General features: G+C 32.0%; 1 protein-coding gene across 1 annotated transcript in view; it reads left to right on the top strand.

The window, feature by feature from the left end:
* Positions 1 to 17,299, top strand: part of LOC132754008 (centriolin-like) — a 62,613-nt gene that overhangs the window by 35,693 nt on the left and 9,621 nt on the right. Inside the window, exons 10-21 of the mRNA XM_060744597.1 lie at positions 5,982 to 6,107; positions 6,501 to 6,650; positions 7,833 to 8,050; positions 8,551 to 8,708; positions 9,980 to 10,053; positions 10,472 to 10,660; positions 10,935 to 10,988; positions 12,446 to 12,547; positions 14,677 to 14,746; positions 15,256 to 15,356; positions 15,643 to 15,726; positions 16,175 to 16,297. Of these exons, the coding sequence (XP_060600580.1) occupies positions 5,982 to 6,107; positions 6,501 to 6,650; positions 7,833 to 8,050; positions 8,551 to 8,708; positions 9,980 to 10,053; positions 10,472 to 10,660; positions 10,935 to 10,988; positions 12,446 to 12,547; positions 14,677 to 14,746; positions 15,256 to 15,356; positions 15,643 to 15,726; positions 16,175 to 16,297 (1,449 nt within the window). The remainder of the gene's footprint in view (positions 1 to 5,981; positions 6,108 to 6,500; positions 6,651 to 7,832; positions 8,051 to 8,550; positions 8,709 to 9,979; positions 10,054 to 10,471; positions 10,661 to 10,934; positions 10,989 to 12,445; positions 12,548 to 14,676; positions 14,747 to 15,255; positions 15,357 to 15,642; positions 15,727 to 16,174; positions 16,298 to 17,299) is intronic.

The following is a 17,299-nucleotide window of genomic DNA, read 5'->3' as shown; positions in this document are numbered from 1 at the left end:
TATATACACAACACAGGACTCTCATAGTACACAATCATCAACATGTCACTTGAATTATATAGTCTAGTAAATAAATTGTAATACTGGTCGATAAACTCAACTGTTAAAAACAGCCTGCGTATAAGTCAAATTACTATTACTAGAAGACTGTCTGTAATAAAATTTCTTAAAGTTTTTGTCTGACTTCCAGTCCGCAGTTTCTAAGATAGACTTCAAAGAACAACCACTGCTGAAGGCTGCTGATGTAGATACACCTCTAAAAGAATGAGCTTTATAAATATCCGTATTGATACCGGAGAGTTCTAAAACTGTCTTCAACCATCTGGCTATAGTACTGCTAGTTACTTTATCAAAAGTTTGAAAAGAAATAAATAAAGACCTAGATAATCTACAATTCTCAGTTGCCTTAAGATAAGCTAAAAGAGTATGCATAGCACATAAACTTTCCTGAGAAAAGTGTTCAATACGTAGTGAAAAAGAATGACCAATTTTAGAAGTCTTAAGTAAATGTGGAAACAAAAACACAATATCTTTCTCTTGAATTAACATATTATCCAAATTCATAGCTGTTAAAGTCTGAGCTCTAGGAGCTGTTGCTAACGAAATCAAAGCAACCACCTTAAAAGTCAACATTTTAAGAGTTAATTTGTTCAAAGGCATAAGAGTTTTCAAAAACTTCAAAACAATTGTCACATCCCAAAACACTAAATATCTAGGCCGCGGAGGTTTGAAGTTAAACACACTTTTCATGAAGCGAGGAATTAACTCACACGATTTGCACCAACGGTTCCCAAAAAACGGCAAAGTCTGCAAAAGCATAGACTTATGACTATTAATTACCGAATAGGATCTTCCTAATTTAAATAAATAAAACAGATACATTACAATTTCATCTTCAGTTGTATTAAGGGGATTTGACAACCTGACACAGTTCCAAGATGACCATATTTTCCAGGCGCTTTGATACTGCTTCTGAGTTCCTCTTGCCCATGATGATAAAATGAAGTCGGCAAGGTCTGACGAAAAACCTCGACTTTGGAGCGATTTCCCGATATGATGGCTGCGACCAAATTTAAACGCTTCCCCAATGGGTGTTGTTCTAGACTGTGTGGCAGTACGAGCAAATCCCTGTGTCGTGGTAACCTTGAGGGAATAGAACAAATACATTCTAAAATAATAGGAAACCATGGTTGAGATGGCCATAAAGGAAATACTATTAGAGCCTTATCAACTTCATGCAGTCTTACTTTATTAATAACTTTTGTTATCATATTAAATGGAGGAAACAAATATGGACAAAGTCCAGACCATGACATATTAAACGCATTTACAGAATAGGCTCCTGGCTCTGGAAACCATGTTACAAACTTGTCTAATTTTGTATTTAAACGCGACGCAAACAAATCTATATCAGGTAAAAAATATTGTTTACAAATTCTGTCAAAAACACTTTGTTTCAACATCCATTCCGAAGAATTAGAGAAATTTCTAGAATAAAAATCTGCAGTATTTTCTTTTCCTGCAATATGACTGGCAGACAAACAAATATTCCTTTGAATGCACCAAAACCAAATATTTTTAGCTAAAGAATCCATAGGTATTGAATGCATACCACCAAACTCATTTACATAGGAAACTGCAGTAGTATTATCACACTGTACTTCAATATGTTTATTGGAACAGTTAGTGTAAAGAGCCTTTAAAACATAAAAAATTGCCAATAATTCTAAATAATTGATATTGTTGTTCGACTCCTCGAAGGTCCATCTGCCATTTGTATGCATTTGAGACTCTAGGTCTATCCCCCCAAAACCAGATAAGCTCGCGTCCGTTCTACATTTGATATCCACAGGTTGTGGTCTTATAAACTTCCCATTTTTAATAACAGTATTTTGTAACCACCATTGTAACTCCTCTAAAGAGGTTGTAGATAAATTCATGGTCTGGTCAAAATCCATAGTGTTGCCAAGAGCAAAAATTTTATCTCTCTCTAAATCACGATAATGTAATTTAGCCTCAAAAACAGCAAAAAAGGCATTGATAACAAGACCAATAAAAGATGCTAATTCTCTTATAAAAACATTCTTCTTTGAAATAAGAAACTTGGCTTTAGAAATAATTTTTTGTACTTTTTCATCAGGTAAATAGACCTTAAATTCAACGGAATCAATAATAAAACCAAAAAATATTATCCTTTGAGAAGGTACAAGACTGGATTTGTCTTGATTGACAACAAAACCTAATGATTCTAAAGTTTGAACTAAAGTCATTGAATTTTTTGAACAGATAATCTTATCTTGACTCATATTCAATGAATCATCAATGTAGTAACTGCATCGAATATCTTGTTTTCTTAACCAAGCATAGACTGGTTTTAATATTTTTGTAAACAAATAAGGCGCAATGGAAAGCCCAAAAGGTAAACATGAAAATTCATACAAGTTTCCATTCCATTGAAACTTTAAATATTTTCTATAATGTTCATGTATAGGAACAGAAAAGTATGCCTCAGACAAATCAACTTTTGTAAAGTAATCATTTCTCTGTATCAGATCTAAAACAATATTAAATGTTTCTTGTTTGAAATGATTATAACATACAAATTCATTGAGATATCTAAGATTAATGACTGGCCTAAATTTACCATTAGGCTTAGCAACAATGAATAAAGTAGAGATAAACTCGTTACACTGGTGAGAAGATTGCAAAACGGCACCTTTTTTAATAAGAGATTCAACTTCATCATTAACAATTTTCCACTGTTCACCTTCAAAAGGAATTTCTTTAGGTATTTTATTCTGAAAAGGTTTCTTTACAAAATCAATTTTATAACCAGAAACTACTCCTAGAATCCAAGGATCATTTGTGTATTTTTTCCATTGGTCTAAATGTAATTTTATTTTTCCAACTGAACTTACCTTATTTAAGCCTGATCGTTTGGGGCTGTAGCAGTTGCAGTAGGTACAGATCTCCTAAAAGGTCTGGATCTTGGCATATTCCTATTATACTGACCTCTTGACTGGTAAGGCTGAGTTCTAGAGATGAACCTAGATGAATAGCTTTTCCTAGGAAAACGACCTCTGCCTCTAAAATTGCTCCCATATAATCCATATAAAGGACTTTGTTGACTGAAGGTATTCCCTAAGGACAATGTACTCTCACAATTCTTTACCTCTTTACTTATGTCATCCCCAAAAAGTTTAGTTGTAACAGGCATTGAGGTTTGACAAAGACTAGCATACTTCTTTTTAAGCAATGGCCGAATAGAATATCTTCTCCGAAGAGAAAGATTATACTGTATTTGTCCTAGGACAGTAAACAAGTCACACATTACATTCTTAGCGTCTGGAGATATGTTACCCTTAATCAACTCGGCTAATTTAATTACTGTGCCAAAACCGGTAGCCACTAAATTTTGAATGTTAACTAACATCTTATCATTCAAATGAGACTTTTTGTCCAAAATTTTCCAAATTTCTTGATTCACTAAAGGTGGGCTAGCCATTTCGCAGTTCTCAGGCACCTTATACTCATTTGTAAGGGGATCTGTATCGCAAAGAGCTGTACAAGAGGTATTGATCAGCTCAGCCAACTTAGTAGAAACAGCTTTGCCTTTTAAAGGAACCTTCAATTTTGGCATAGCCCAATCAATTTCATCCGAAGATAAAAAATTGTTATTTTGGTCACTTTTAGTCGAACCATCATCAAAAAGAGCCTGAGAAAACCCTCTAGAAAGGGAATCACGACTATGTGTCTGAATAGACTGAACACCAGCATGTTCATAATTACCAGAATCATCTTGTTCAAAAGGGGCATATTCATTGTCAGATACATTATCTGCATCGACCTGAACAGTAATATTAGGCCTAACAGACAAATCTTTTTCGGCAAAATAAACGTCATCATCATTATCAACAGGATTCGAATCCTGTTGTATGCCGAGCAAACTCCTAAGAGATGCAATGTCAGCGGCTGACAACTTCGAAACATCTAATAATGGCCTGTCCGAAGACTTCTCCGAAGAGGTTTGGCCAGCACTCTTATTTACCACATGAACTGTGGACTTTAAGGACTTACCTTTGGGTTTTTTAGACTTCGTTACATTTTTTGACCGCCGAGGAGGTTTAGACGTTTTAGGCATGTCAGACTCAGAAAATCCAGAAAAACCCTCTTCCGAAGAAGACATAGCGGATAAAACATCATCCATTACAAAAACAAATAGCAAGGTATACTTTACCTACCAAAAATTAAAAGGTATAACCAGAAAGTAAGCGTAAAATAACCAACACGTGCGTCACATCGAAACGCCAGAAAAGATATGAAATTTCCGGGGTTTACTTCCGGTATTGTATGGTGTACTGCGCATGTGCGATGGGGAATACCTCATTACGCGGGAGATTTGATTCTTTTTTAAAGTGCGATTTAATCGATACGTCCAGGAAGGAATGCTATGTATACATGCGAAAGCCGAAGGCTTTATGAAAATAATACCGGTCGCACCGATAACCAGTGAAAAGTATGGCTTTTTCACGGCAAATTTCCCCATCCAAACAAGTCAGCAAGTTGATGCTACTTCCTTTTTAGCGAACTTCGGATATAACGAACAATGTTTTAATGTCCCATTGAGTTTGTTATAACCGGAGTCGACTACTAGAAATTCTTACATGTGAGGAAGTCATCTAGCTTATAGCACAATCATGAAACGTGGGTGATTCTACTAAGGTGTTGCTTTTGCTTTAAAAAATGAATGGAAGGTGATTTTAGGTCTTGCCCCTGCCAATAATGCTGGAAAGTCACAATATGACCTTATTTAACAGAAGTCTATTTGAAATGATGAGATAATTTGTGAGATACTATATACAGTAAACTCTGCTTATAACAATAGCAATGTATCACAGAGGCAACCACTTTGAAAATAAGATGTGGGACTATGGCAACTATCATTAACAGTTTTACAGTCTCTCATAATGTGAAATTTATTTAGCTTATTTAATACTTTATTATACATGTAGAAAGTGCTTGTTGTGTCGCCTCTACGGAGTAGTGGCGACATATAGGGATCACTTCTCCGTCGTCCGTCTGTCTGTCTGTCCGTCTGTCCGTCCGTCCGTCACAAAACTTGTCCGGACTACTCCTCATAAACTACTGGTGCAATTTCATCCAAACTTTACAGGAATGATCAGTACCAAGTCTAGTTGTGCATATTGTCAGGATTTTCCGGTTCAATGATTTTTGTCAGAGTTATGGCCCTTTAATAATTTTTAATTTTAAAGTTTGTCCGGACTACTTCTCTTATACCACTAATGCAATTTCAATGAAACTTTACAGGATTGATCTGTAGCTCAAGTCCTTGCGCATATTGCACGGGTTTTCCGGTTGAATGATTTTTGGCCGAGTTATGGCCCTTTGAATAAAAAGGTTTCTTTTTCTGTGTGTTGCCAGATACACAAAAGCTTGTCCGGACTACTCCTCATAAACTACTGGTGCAATTTCATCCAAACTTTACACGAATGATCAGTACCAAGTCTAGTTGTGCATATTGTCAGCATTTTCCGGTTCAATGATTTTTGTTTGAGTTATGGCCCTTTAAAAATTTTTATTTTTTAAAGTTTGTCCAGACTACTTCTCTTATACCACTTATGCAATTTCAATGAAACTTTACAGGATTGATCTGTAGCTCAAGTCCTTGCGCATATTGCACGGGTTTTCCGGTTGAATGATTTTTGGCCGAGTTATGGCCCTTTGATAAAAAGGTGTTTTTTTCTGTGTGTTGCCAGATACGCAAAAGCTTGTCCGGACTACTCCTCATAAACTACTGGTGCAATTTTATCCAAACTTTACAGGAATGATCAGTACAAAGTTGTTAGTCTAGTTGTGCACTGTCCGTCTGTCTGTCCGTCTGTCACAAAATTTGTCCCAACATGAAATTGGCCATCATGAGGCGACACATGTGATTACTGATCGCTCTTGTGTTTTTGTAGGAACAGAGAGATTTGTTACGTAATTTAGAGGTACAGAAATCAGACCTGAGTTCTCAAATTAAGTCAAAGAGAACAGAACTGCAGAAAATCAAAGATGAGATTGATACAGATGATGAAATTTTACAGGTAAATTAGTAATTTTACAGGTAAATTAGTAATTTTACAGGTAAATTAGTAATTTTACAGGTATATCAGTAAATTTTGCATTTTACAGGTAAAAAAGTAATTTTTACAGATATTTTATGTAAGTTTACTATCAAATTAAAAAACAATGACAGACATAAACTTAGGTTTTTAACTAACAACAGGAAAATTATACAATAACAAAATGTTAAAGATAATTTATGATACAAAATATACATTAAGCAGCACTGTTTATCAGTCAGCACTGTTTATCAGTGACATCAGTTCTTCTTGTGGATGGTTATTAAATACCATGGTAGACAATTTATAAAATTTTATAAGTAAATATGACAATTATGATATATTTTAAAATTTGAACATGAACAAATATTTCAGAAACTTGTGAATACAGTCAACAAGCATAAATCTGACTTAAAGCACACATTTGAGATGCAAAGATTAGAGCAGACAGAACTAGATAACTTGAAGTCACAACACGCACAGAAACTCTCCGAGCTTGAAAAAACACAGAGAGAACTACTGGATGTAAGTTACTCACATATGAGCCACGTCACGACAAAACCAACATAATGGGTTTGCGACCAGCATGGATCCAGACCAGCCTGCGCATCCGCGCAGTCTGATCAGGATCCATGATGTTCGCTTACAAACTCTATAACAAGTAGAGAAACTGATAGCGAACAGCATGGATCCAGTTACTGTTTTCTTTGTAATTTTTTAAAACCAATTTCTATCTGAAAATTGTGTCTTAAGTTTGATGTTGCTGTTGGATTAATTAAGCCTCTTTGATCAATGATACTGAAGTTTTTATATAAATAAAACAAACTGTTGCTTGGGAAAGTTTTCAAGTTTGATACTCTAGTTCAGGTGAAATTTCTCAATGACAATTGATCCCATACATTGAAATAAAAATCATACTATATGTACATTGAAATAAAAGCATTAAATGTACATTGAAATAAAAGCATACAATGTACATTGAAATAAAAGCATACAATGTACATTGAAATAAAAGCATACAATGTACATTGAAATAAAAATCATACTATATGTACATTGAAATAAAAGCATACAATGTACATTGAAATAAAAGCATACACTGTACATTGAAATAAAAATCATACTATATGTACATTGAAATAAAAGCATACAATGTACATTGAAATAAAAGCATACAATGTACATTGAAATAAAAATCATACTATATGTACATTGAAATAAAAGCATACAATGTACATTGAAATAAAAGCATACAATGTACATTGAAATAAAAGCATACAATGTACATTGAAATAAAAATCATACTATATGTACATTGAAATAAAAGCATACAATGTACATTGAAATAAAAGCATACAATGTACATTGAAATAAAAGCATACAATGTACATTGAAATAAAAGCATACAATGTACATTGAAATAAAAACATACCCTGTACATTGAAATAAAAACATACCATGTACATTGAAATAAAAACATACAATGTACCATGCCATGTACATTGAAATAAAAGCATACAATGCACATTGAAATAAAAAGCATACCATGTAAATTTATAAAAGTTATATCATGCTACTTTTCTTGTACTGAAATGTGGTACTTTTTAAGATAGTAAAATCATGTATATTGCTATAGATACACTTTTTTTTCAAAGTAACAGAGATAACATTTTTTAACACAGAAAATAATTTGGTTTATCATTACAGGAGAAGAATGCATTAGAATCATACAACTCTGACGTTAACAAGAAAGCATCGGAACTTGAACGACTGCGCGGAATTATAGAAAGAGATAGGGAGGATGTAGAGAGACTCGCCATGGAAAAACAATCGTATGAGGACAGAATATCCACCATGACACGAGAGAAAGAGATGTTAGATGAAACTTTTAAAACTCTCGACACCAAAGTGGCACATATGAGGAGGTTAGAGATTATTTTTTCATATGAAAGTTATATTGCATTGTAACAATTGATAAGTTTTATAACAAGTCTATGATTTTACTTATAGATTTCTAGCTAGAGAAAGTAACATTGATTCTACATATCCCTCATCTCCTTGGGTTTTTTGCTAAATTGTACATACAAGAATATTTAATACAGATAGTTTTCACCAGGTTTGTATCAATATCAGTAGTTTTACTCTCTCAACCTATGCACGTGACACAGTCCTCAATATTTTAAAGTGTCAAGTCCTACATGGTATACACAGTATCTGTTGGATTTATTATTAAATTAAGCAAAGCATGACTGTATCTTTGTTATTTTTGTTCATAATTATTAGCAAACTTTTGAAGTACTTTTTTATTACATTTACAATATCATTGAAATGTAGAATTTATGAGAAAGAGAAGAATTATTTTGTTATAGGGATGGGTGATTAAAGCATTTATTATGGGATTATTTATATATAATTATGATTACAGGAGCCAGAATACAATGGAGGAGAAGATAGACAGTACAACACGGAGGCTGGAGACCCTCGAGGGTGAACTTGTACGGAGGGAGAGGGAGATGGATGAAATGAATAGAGAAAAAACTCACATGCAGAAAGATCTGAATAATCTGAAAAATGCTCTAAAAGGTTGGTTACATTTTGTTGCCTGTAATTTTGGTTGTTACAAGATATGGTATATATTAAACAAGTATTGACTTATAATTTTGATATCTATGTAGAGTTTTTGAGGTTTGAGAAAGTTATTTTGACCAAGGACAGTAGTCTGAGTTTGATATACTTTTTATTAAGTCAGTAAACTATATATTGACTGGATAATGATACATATACCTCTGGCTATATAGAGAATATTTTTATCTTTTAAGAGATTATAATAATAAAATTTTATAATAATAAAATTATCAGGTTTACATGTGTTTTAGCATACATGCCATAATTTTTGGACAGCTTTCCGGGACACTTTTCATCGCGGCAATAATGGATGTGTTGGCAGTTGTGGAAAGGGGGGGGGGGTGTCAATCGTATAACGTTATTAAATTAGGACGACTTTCTCCTGAATTTTAATGATAAACAGTTAACTTACTAGTTTTATAAGTTGTCTTTTAGGTCGACATATTTATCATTTTAAAAGTATTTCTTTATTTAATTTATTATTCCCTAAAAGCAAGTAAGTTGTAAGTTATAAACCCGGTGAATGGGCGCAGCCATGTTGTTCACCCGTTATATCTTAAAGTCATGATAATTACTACATGTCACGTAATGCAATTCTTCCGGTCATAAAAACAAACACAGCAAGGTGATTTATTTGACACCTTTTTTTTATTTGATAGATATATTTACATTGTTTGTAATAATTAGACTTTCGGCAAGTTAGCGATTGATCTAAAAAATTAATGATTATCGGGGATTAACGATAATTGTTAAGGGCCGTAAACAATTAATTAACCCGACCATTATACGCTGCCGAATTCAACAGAGAATGTTAATTGCCGATGCATGAAGAATCTATTGCCGAGGGGAATCGACAGTCGATATTTGGGGGGCTGTATATTGTAAACTTGTAAGTGTCAACGTTCCTGTGTATTATGTGTACCAGGTCAGATTATGTTTTACGATTTAGAGGTGAAATATGCGAGATTTGATTGAAGAAAATTTATGAAAATTTTGCAAAATATCATGATTTTTTTTTCCGGGATTAAATCGATGCCCGGGACATCTCCGGGACAGACATCCGATTTCCGGGACAATCCCGGGCATCCGGGACGTTATGGCATGTATGGTTTTAGCAGTCTGTACATCTTTATGTGAACTGATGACTTAGCTCCAATCAGATCAGTGCATAAATGAACAGTATAGTATGTTTCTTATTATATGTCATCATGTATACATACTTATTTCAGATGGGAAAAATGACTTAAAACTGTGTAAAGAGCAGATTAAGGATGCAGAGAAAAGTATTGCCCTCTTAGAACAGGTGCACCTGATTTACTTTTGTTTTCTGTCAATTTTTTTTTTTAAATTTCAAATTGAATCATCTGAGAGATTGTAAAACTATGAAGAAGCTTTTTTGCCCTTGATGTAATAAGCGTCTTACATACAGATTTATTTAAGTGAAAACTATAAACCTTGACCTTTAGTGAAACTGAGGATAAAAATATGTGTTACACTCTGAAAAATCATTGAAAACAAAGATATATCCTGTATTAAAACTAGTTATTATATTTTCACAAATGTGTGTTTTATCTATTTGTAACCCTGAACCTACTGGTATCCATAGTAATACAATGTAAGTCTTTGCTATGAGCCTTTTCCACCAGTGCAGTTTTCTTGTTGATATCTGTAATTGGTAGTAATTATATTTTAAAAGAAGTTTACTGAACTTGTATTTCTAGCAATTACGTGATACAAGTTTACAGAGAGATGAGGCCAAGTTAGAAATGGAACGTTTGAATGAAGGAATACGACAGTCTCGAATCACCCATGACGACTGTATCCGACAACAACGACAGCGTGAGGAAGAGTTACAGGACCTGATACGAACAATGGATGAACGCGAGATAGAGTATCAAGAAACTAGGAAGGTAGTACACAAACATTTTGTCAGTCCCTATTTGAAGATTTATATTTAATTTTGATGGCAATAACTCTGATGTTAATTGTAAATGCATAAAGCAGAAATATTGTTTGAGAAGTTGGAGAACTGTAGAAATATTTTAATTATCCCTCTAGATGATATTAATAATTAAAAGTATTATTTTCAACTTTGTTTGAATTGGTAAGACATATAAGATTATCAGTACAGATTTGTTTTTGTTGTTGAATATAGAATTTGAATATTTTGTTGTTTCCTTTCAGTCTTTAAACAAAGTTAGAAAAGAAGTAGAAAAAGAAGAAAGCAAACTTCAAAAGGTAAATTTGTAGTCATCTTTAATACTCATCATTTTGTTTCATTTCTCTTAATATATCTTTAAAACTTGTTAACCCAGAAAAAGGAAAGTTGACTAGTACAGACAAAAAAAGTAGAATAGACAAGAAATAGACCAGAAAACTCCCTAGTGCCAGATTTTTGAAACTCCTTTCAATTGTAGAAGAAATAAAAAACAATTGGTTTAAACATATTTATTTAAGCTCGATTGCGAAACAAGTTCTTGCAACTTATATTAATCACTTTCGAGTCTTCCTGGAACCAACCAGTACTGGTGTCATATAAAGAAACATGGTCGTGACCCGAGTATGGCTCGAACCCATGATCTCTGGGTTGAGAGGCAGACACCTTAACCACTAGGCCACCGCTCCCCATTAAAAAACAATTAGACTGTGATATTTGAAAAGTCTATTTAAATCAAAAGATTTGTTGTTTTTTTTACAAGTTTGGAGTAACCTGATTTTTGATAGAATCTAAACAGAAATTAAAAAATGGCCCAATGGAAGGGTTTTTTTTTTCATTTAGTATTCTGTTGAAAATGTAGTCAGAAATTTGAATTTTTAAATAGTTCTTCAATTAAGTGGAAGTAGCCGTGATAGCAGTTATATAATATATAATTGCAATATTTTTGTATCAGTTCTAATCAGTATCATTTCAGAATACAAGAACATATAATATTGACAAAGTTTGTTTTTTAACAGACTATTTTTTCATAGCTTTGTTTTTCAAGAAAAGAACTACTTTCATCACTCATGTCTCATATTCATGCGCCTTGCTTAGCATGGCTATATAATATCAATAACACAAAATAGACTAGGTCTTGCCTCCTATGTCTTTACAAATTGCAAAATCAATTAATATCAACAAGTGGATTTCAATTAAACTTATTGCTAAAGCTTTATATGTATGTCACACTCTTTTATAAGTTATTATTAATAAATTTTAGTAATTTACAATATTCCTCTGTTAACATGTTATACAGAAAAACACATTAAAGTTTTGTTAAGATTTTTGTGTTAAGTTACAGTCTTATACCATACCAATGTAGTATAACTAGACATTTTACTGCTGGTTTGGTAGGAGAAGGGGACCGTTCCTTCACATAATAATGGACAGTTTTAAATATGGAATAACAGGATCCTACCCTTTTACGCTTGTTATAATTTGTTCAGTATACATATTGTTTTACTTTACCATCATTATTATGGAGTATTATAAAAATTTGCAGGTTTTGAAATAAAAATTTGCAGGTTTAAAATAAATGTTCATACGTTTCAAAAGTTGTAAATGTAAAACAAAATAGCAGCAACATTTTAATCTTTACATCACATCTGATAAGATATAAAAATGTGTTTTTCTGTATTAAAAAAAATCACTCCTGACCAACTGTGGTGATGGTAGCTTTTGTCATGTTGTCACATGCGCCCACAAATCTTTTCAGCTTGTTACAACGGCAAATTATGAGCTTGATCACATCCGTACTGACCTAAATACCAAACAGAGTGAGCTCACCATAGCAACTGCAGATATCATGAATCTAAAGGTAACAGTGTGTGAAATAATCTTGTAGTCAAATGGTAAACAGGGTTTATACTTGAGGAGGGTTTTTTCTCTTAGCTTACCTCAGCACAAAGTGCTCCAAGTTGAGCTTTTGTGATAATGTGATGTGTTTCCGTTGTCTGTTGTTTGTCCTTATCAACAATTTCTTTAAACAACATTTTTTCCTAAGGCACAAAGTGAATATTAACCAAACTTCACAGAAATTATCCTCTATGGTCATATAATAAAGTTATTAAAATAGTTTCTGTCTGGTACATAAATACTGGTAAGGCAAAAGACCTAAAAATAGACTTGAAAAATGAAATTTTTAAAAGTCTTTTATGACCAGAGGTAAGATATTTAGCATGTAGCATCATTTTGTGATCCTCTACAAAAACAGTATAAATCATAACTCTAGGGTCAAAACTGGTTAAAATATGACCTCTACATATAAGATGTGTGACCTTCTCTATTAATGACATTCTCTATTAAAGTATTTTAGGTGAGCGATATAGGGGCATCATGGGCTTCTTGTTTTTATGAGCCTAGTTTTTTATATAAATGATGTAATGGCCATATGACATTAAATTCAAATGTTTCCTGAAATCTATAAAAAAAAAAAGAATGTTAAAAAAGAAACAAAATAAAACTTGTGAAGTTATTGTATCAAGATGAACTGATCTTTGAAGAACTACCACTGTGTCAGTTTTGATATACTCAGTAAATAACTCTTACAAACCCTGTTTAGGTGTGGTTCTTCTTTTAGTAAGCTAAATATCAATCAAAATGATGTAAAAAAAAATGGATGTAAAAAAAGATGTAAAATGTAGCATTGGCTTATTGGTGAGTAACTATGGTAATGTTTGGTTGAGGGTTTTGTCTTTCTTCATTTCTATTTATTTAATTATACTCTCTATTCTTTAGGTAACATGACCCACTAATAACCTGCTATTAAAAAGAAATATATCTGAAAATATAAAATTGTCAAATGAAATTTTTTTACTATGCTTTCTAATGGTATCAATATGCACTTTAATATATGTAAATTGTAATTTGCAATGCTGTATGCTTATGTTTTATTGACTTCTTTTTGCAAATTTCAATGAAGCATCATTTAGTTGCATTTCATTTTCATTTAAATCATTTATTTATTGTCATGCCATGTACATGTGTTAGAAAAGAAATTAATCATTGTGTATTTTATAGTTTTATTTACATGATAAGAACAAACTTGAAATAATCTATTGTACATACAGTGCATCCTGAAAATTTGACCCTCTTTTAGAGCTTTTACAACAGCAGTTTTGGTTCTTCACAATGAAAGACTCTGCACAATAAAATACAACTATCTAGAACAACACATCATCATCAACCAATATCTTAATGTCTAAAAAGATTGTTGCTCTTCAGAGGTTGAATTTTAACTTTATGTATAATTCTAATCACTTCTATATTTTGAAAATACAACCACCAAAAATAATAGAAACTTCAGAATACTGGTTACATGTAGGCAAGTGGAATATGAGCATCATAATAATAATAATAAAAAATTCATGTATAGTTTGTCAGTAATTATGTTCTGAGCTTTGAACTTGATCAGTGATAAAGAGCCTGAAGTATGTGGAAGCTTTCCTCCTATTTCTTGATTCTTAAGAAGTTATTCCATAGCTATTCTTGAAGAAGGTTTACCTATTTTTCTTTGCCACCTTTAGATAGGAGTCCATTTATTTAAAAATATTATGTTGTGAAGTGAACATTATAAGAAAGTAATTCACATATTATAAATGACATTTACAATCCACGTAAATTACCAAAAAGAGGTTTAAAATATGCAAAAATATCCATTACTGCATTAGTTACAAAGTAGAAATATGGTGGTAAGAACTGCAAAATCAGTCATTTATCCCACATAACATGTAAATTATTACTTGAAAATTGAAACTTCTTACTTTCTTAAAGTCTTAGTCCATTTTTCTCCAGTTTGATTTTTTTATCAAGTCTTGAAATATTCTGGAGTCATGCAGCTAAATAATCAAAGTTACAATGCACTAATAAACACAGTAAGCCTAGAAATTATTAATTAATAACAGATTCATTGATGTTATTAATTCACTACAATTTATCATTTTATAGAAAGAGGCAGAGAAGATGGAACTAGATGAGAAGAAGTTGTCAGAATGTGAGAAACAAATTAGAGAACTCAGTAAGTTTCCTTGTGTTAAAATAACAAAAGTCCTGTTAACATTAGAGATTTATTTGTATTGATAAAGCCAAGAACTTGTTACCACTTTATAGATTATATATTACCAAAAGTACAACTGTATAATAACATAATAATAAATCTTGTTATCACTTAAACCATGACACAGGAGTGTTATAAACCCATATAATAAAAACCATATTACACTTAGTCTAGTGTAATAAGACTTTGCCATTTACTTCTATATTAACTTTTATTCTGATTGAATTTTGCTGAGTCAATTATTTCTCACTGCTGATTCAGAAAATTTTGAAATTGAGGGATAAGTAAAAAAATTAGGAATTACAAAATGTACACATAATTAATCAAGGAAAGACAGGGAGGTTTACTGACTGCCGATATTTGACCAAAATGTGTCAGAATCAGCATAATAAACTGAAAAACAAACAAACATAAGATTGACAGGTGTTTCTGTGTATGTATATGTTATAAATGGTTAATTTTTTTTTCAGAACAAGAAGTTCAGGACAGAAATGAGGAGAAGAATGAGCTTGCCAAAGCTCTAACAAGATCATACGAGGAGCTACAGAAACTACGTACAGAATCTGCCCAGGTAATAGTGCTTCAAAATCTATCCATTTTGTGTGCTGTTTTAAGTCTGATTTCAGGTTAAGTGTTTAAACACTTTGAACTCAAACCAGGCTTAAAAATAGCACCAAAAATACAACTTTGAATATAATTCTGATTATAGTTCATTATATTTTTTTTGCATATCTTTCCATTTTAGGTGCTCCATTTTATCTATGTTAGAAGTTCGAAATTTGTGTTCCCGATCTTTTTTGAACCTCAGTTGATTTATTCTAAATGACATATAATTGATATATTACATTGTATTACAGGAACAGGAACGTTTGACAATGGACAGAATGCAGTTAGAAAATACACTCAGGGACATGCAAGATCAATTAGAACATGCTAAAAAGGTAAAAGCTCAATTTTTTCATCATCCATTTTATGATACTCATTTTCAGCAGATTATGCAGAGAATTCCCCACTGAAAAATTAAATATTTATTTTACTGTCTATGACTTTGACTTCTTACCTTACCTTACTTGTTGACATTGAAATAATTGTGCAGGAAAAAAATTGACAGAGTTTGTGTAAGGCAAATAGACTTTAAAGTGTTAATTTAATGACATTATTTTAAATGAAAAGTTATAATGAACATGAAGCAGTCAGTTGTTTTAGACATTGATCTTCATTTTTTTACCCATAATAAAATTGTATCCCTTAGCTTAAAATAAGATGTTTTGGTAAGGCAACTGGACTGTATATCCATTAAGGTATTAGGAAAACAACACCAATAAGTTATGTTCACAACGCAACATAATAATATTATATGTTCATATTCAATAATATTTGTATTATCAGGAAATTCAGCAGATGCAGAAACGTTCAAGCTCTCAGATAACAGAGTTACAGGCCCTGGCTGAGGACCAGTTTAATCGTGCCAATAAACTCACCGATGAACTTGCAAAACTTAGAACTAAAAAGGTTTGTTACAATTCTTTACTGGTACATTTCCAATTTTAGAGGACTATGACTGAAGTTTTATGTATTTGTGAACAACATGCATAGTATTGTATTAATTTAAGATAATTGTAATAGAAAAATAATGGAAAAAGCATTTTTATTAAGGTAACATTCTTTAGATATAGGACTGCTGTTATATTGTTAGTAATTTAGTTAAGCATTAAACTTTTTTGTGGTCAAACAAACTATAAACAATAAAAACTTGTACCAGCTTTTAAGTTACTGACCAAGATAGATCCTTTTTCTCATAAAATGTTACAAAGCAGTAATGATGTAAAGTAGAAGTAAATGAAGTAGTTATATATGAAGTAGTCATTATTATGTGAAGTAGAAATGCTTGTTTTTGTATCCAATTGTTGCCAGTTTATTAATTACTCTGCAGAAGTTTTATACACTTAACATAAAACTGTAGTAATGTATTTAAAATAAATTTAATTTTATGCATTATATACATTATAGTTATACATCAATACTGACATAAAAATATCATTGTTTTAAAAGAAAGTTTCAGAAGCTCAACAAATAAAAAAAAATCAAATCCCCATATAGTTCACCTTACTTCTTACCAATATAAATTGGCATAGAAATCAAACGGCATAGCATATTTGTTTAATAAGCTTGACGCCTCATTTCTATCATTTCACAATGATATAATTGTATACATTATTGTATACTTTGTGTACACCCCAACATTTTCTAGATAGATAACAGAGGGATCAGATCAAAACATCTTGATGCTGGTCCCTTAATTTGATTTTGTTTGTGAAGTTATTCAGTAAGAGGAAAATGTTATAGTCTGAGGGCTGGATAACTGTGTGTATCAATGCTAATGAATCATTTGATGTTTGTGAATTATCTACAAAGATAATATGGATGAATTTTAGGTCATTACACACTGTTGGCCCTATTATATTATCATACGCTGTCTTAATTGTGCATACATTGTTCTACTTATGTTCTATA

The sequence above is a fragment of the Ruditapes philippinarum genome, unplaced genomic scaffold (assembly GCF_026571515.1).
Source record: "Ruditapes philippinarum isolate M1 unplaced genomic scaffold, ASM2657151v2 ctg2015_1_1_1_1, whole genome shotgun sequence".
Classification (NCBI taxonomy): Eukaryota; Metazoa; Mollusca; class Bivalvia; order Venerida; family Veneridae; genus Ruditapes; species Ruditapes philippinarum.
The sequence above is the reverse complement of the archived record's forward strand: the minus strand, read 5'-3'. Positions and strand labels throughout refer to the sequence as shown.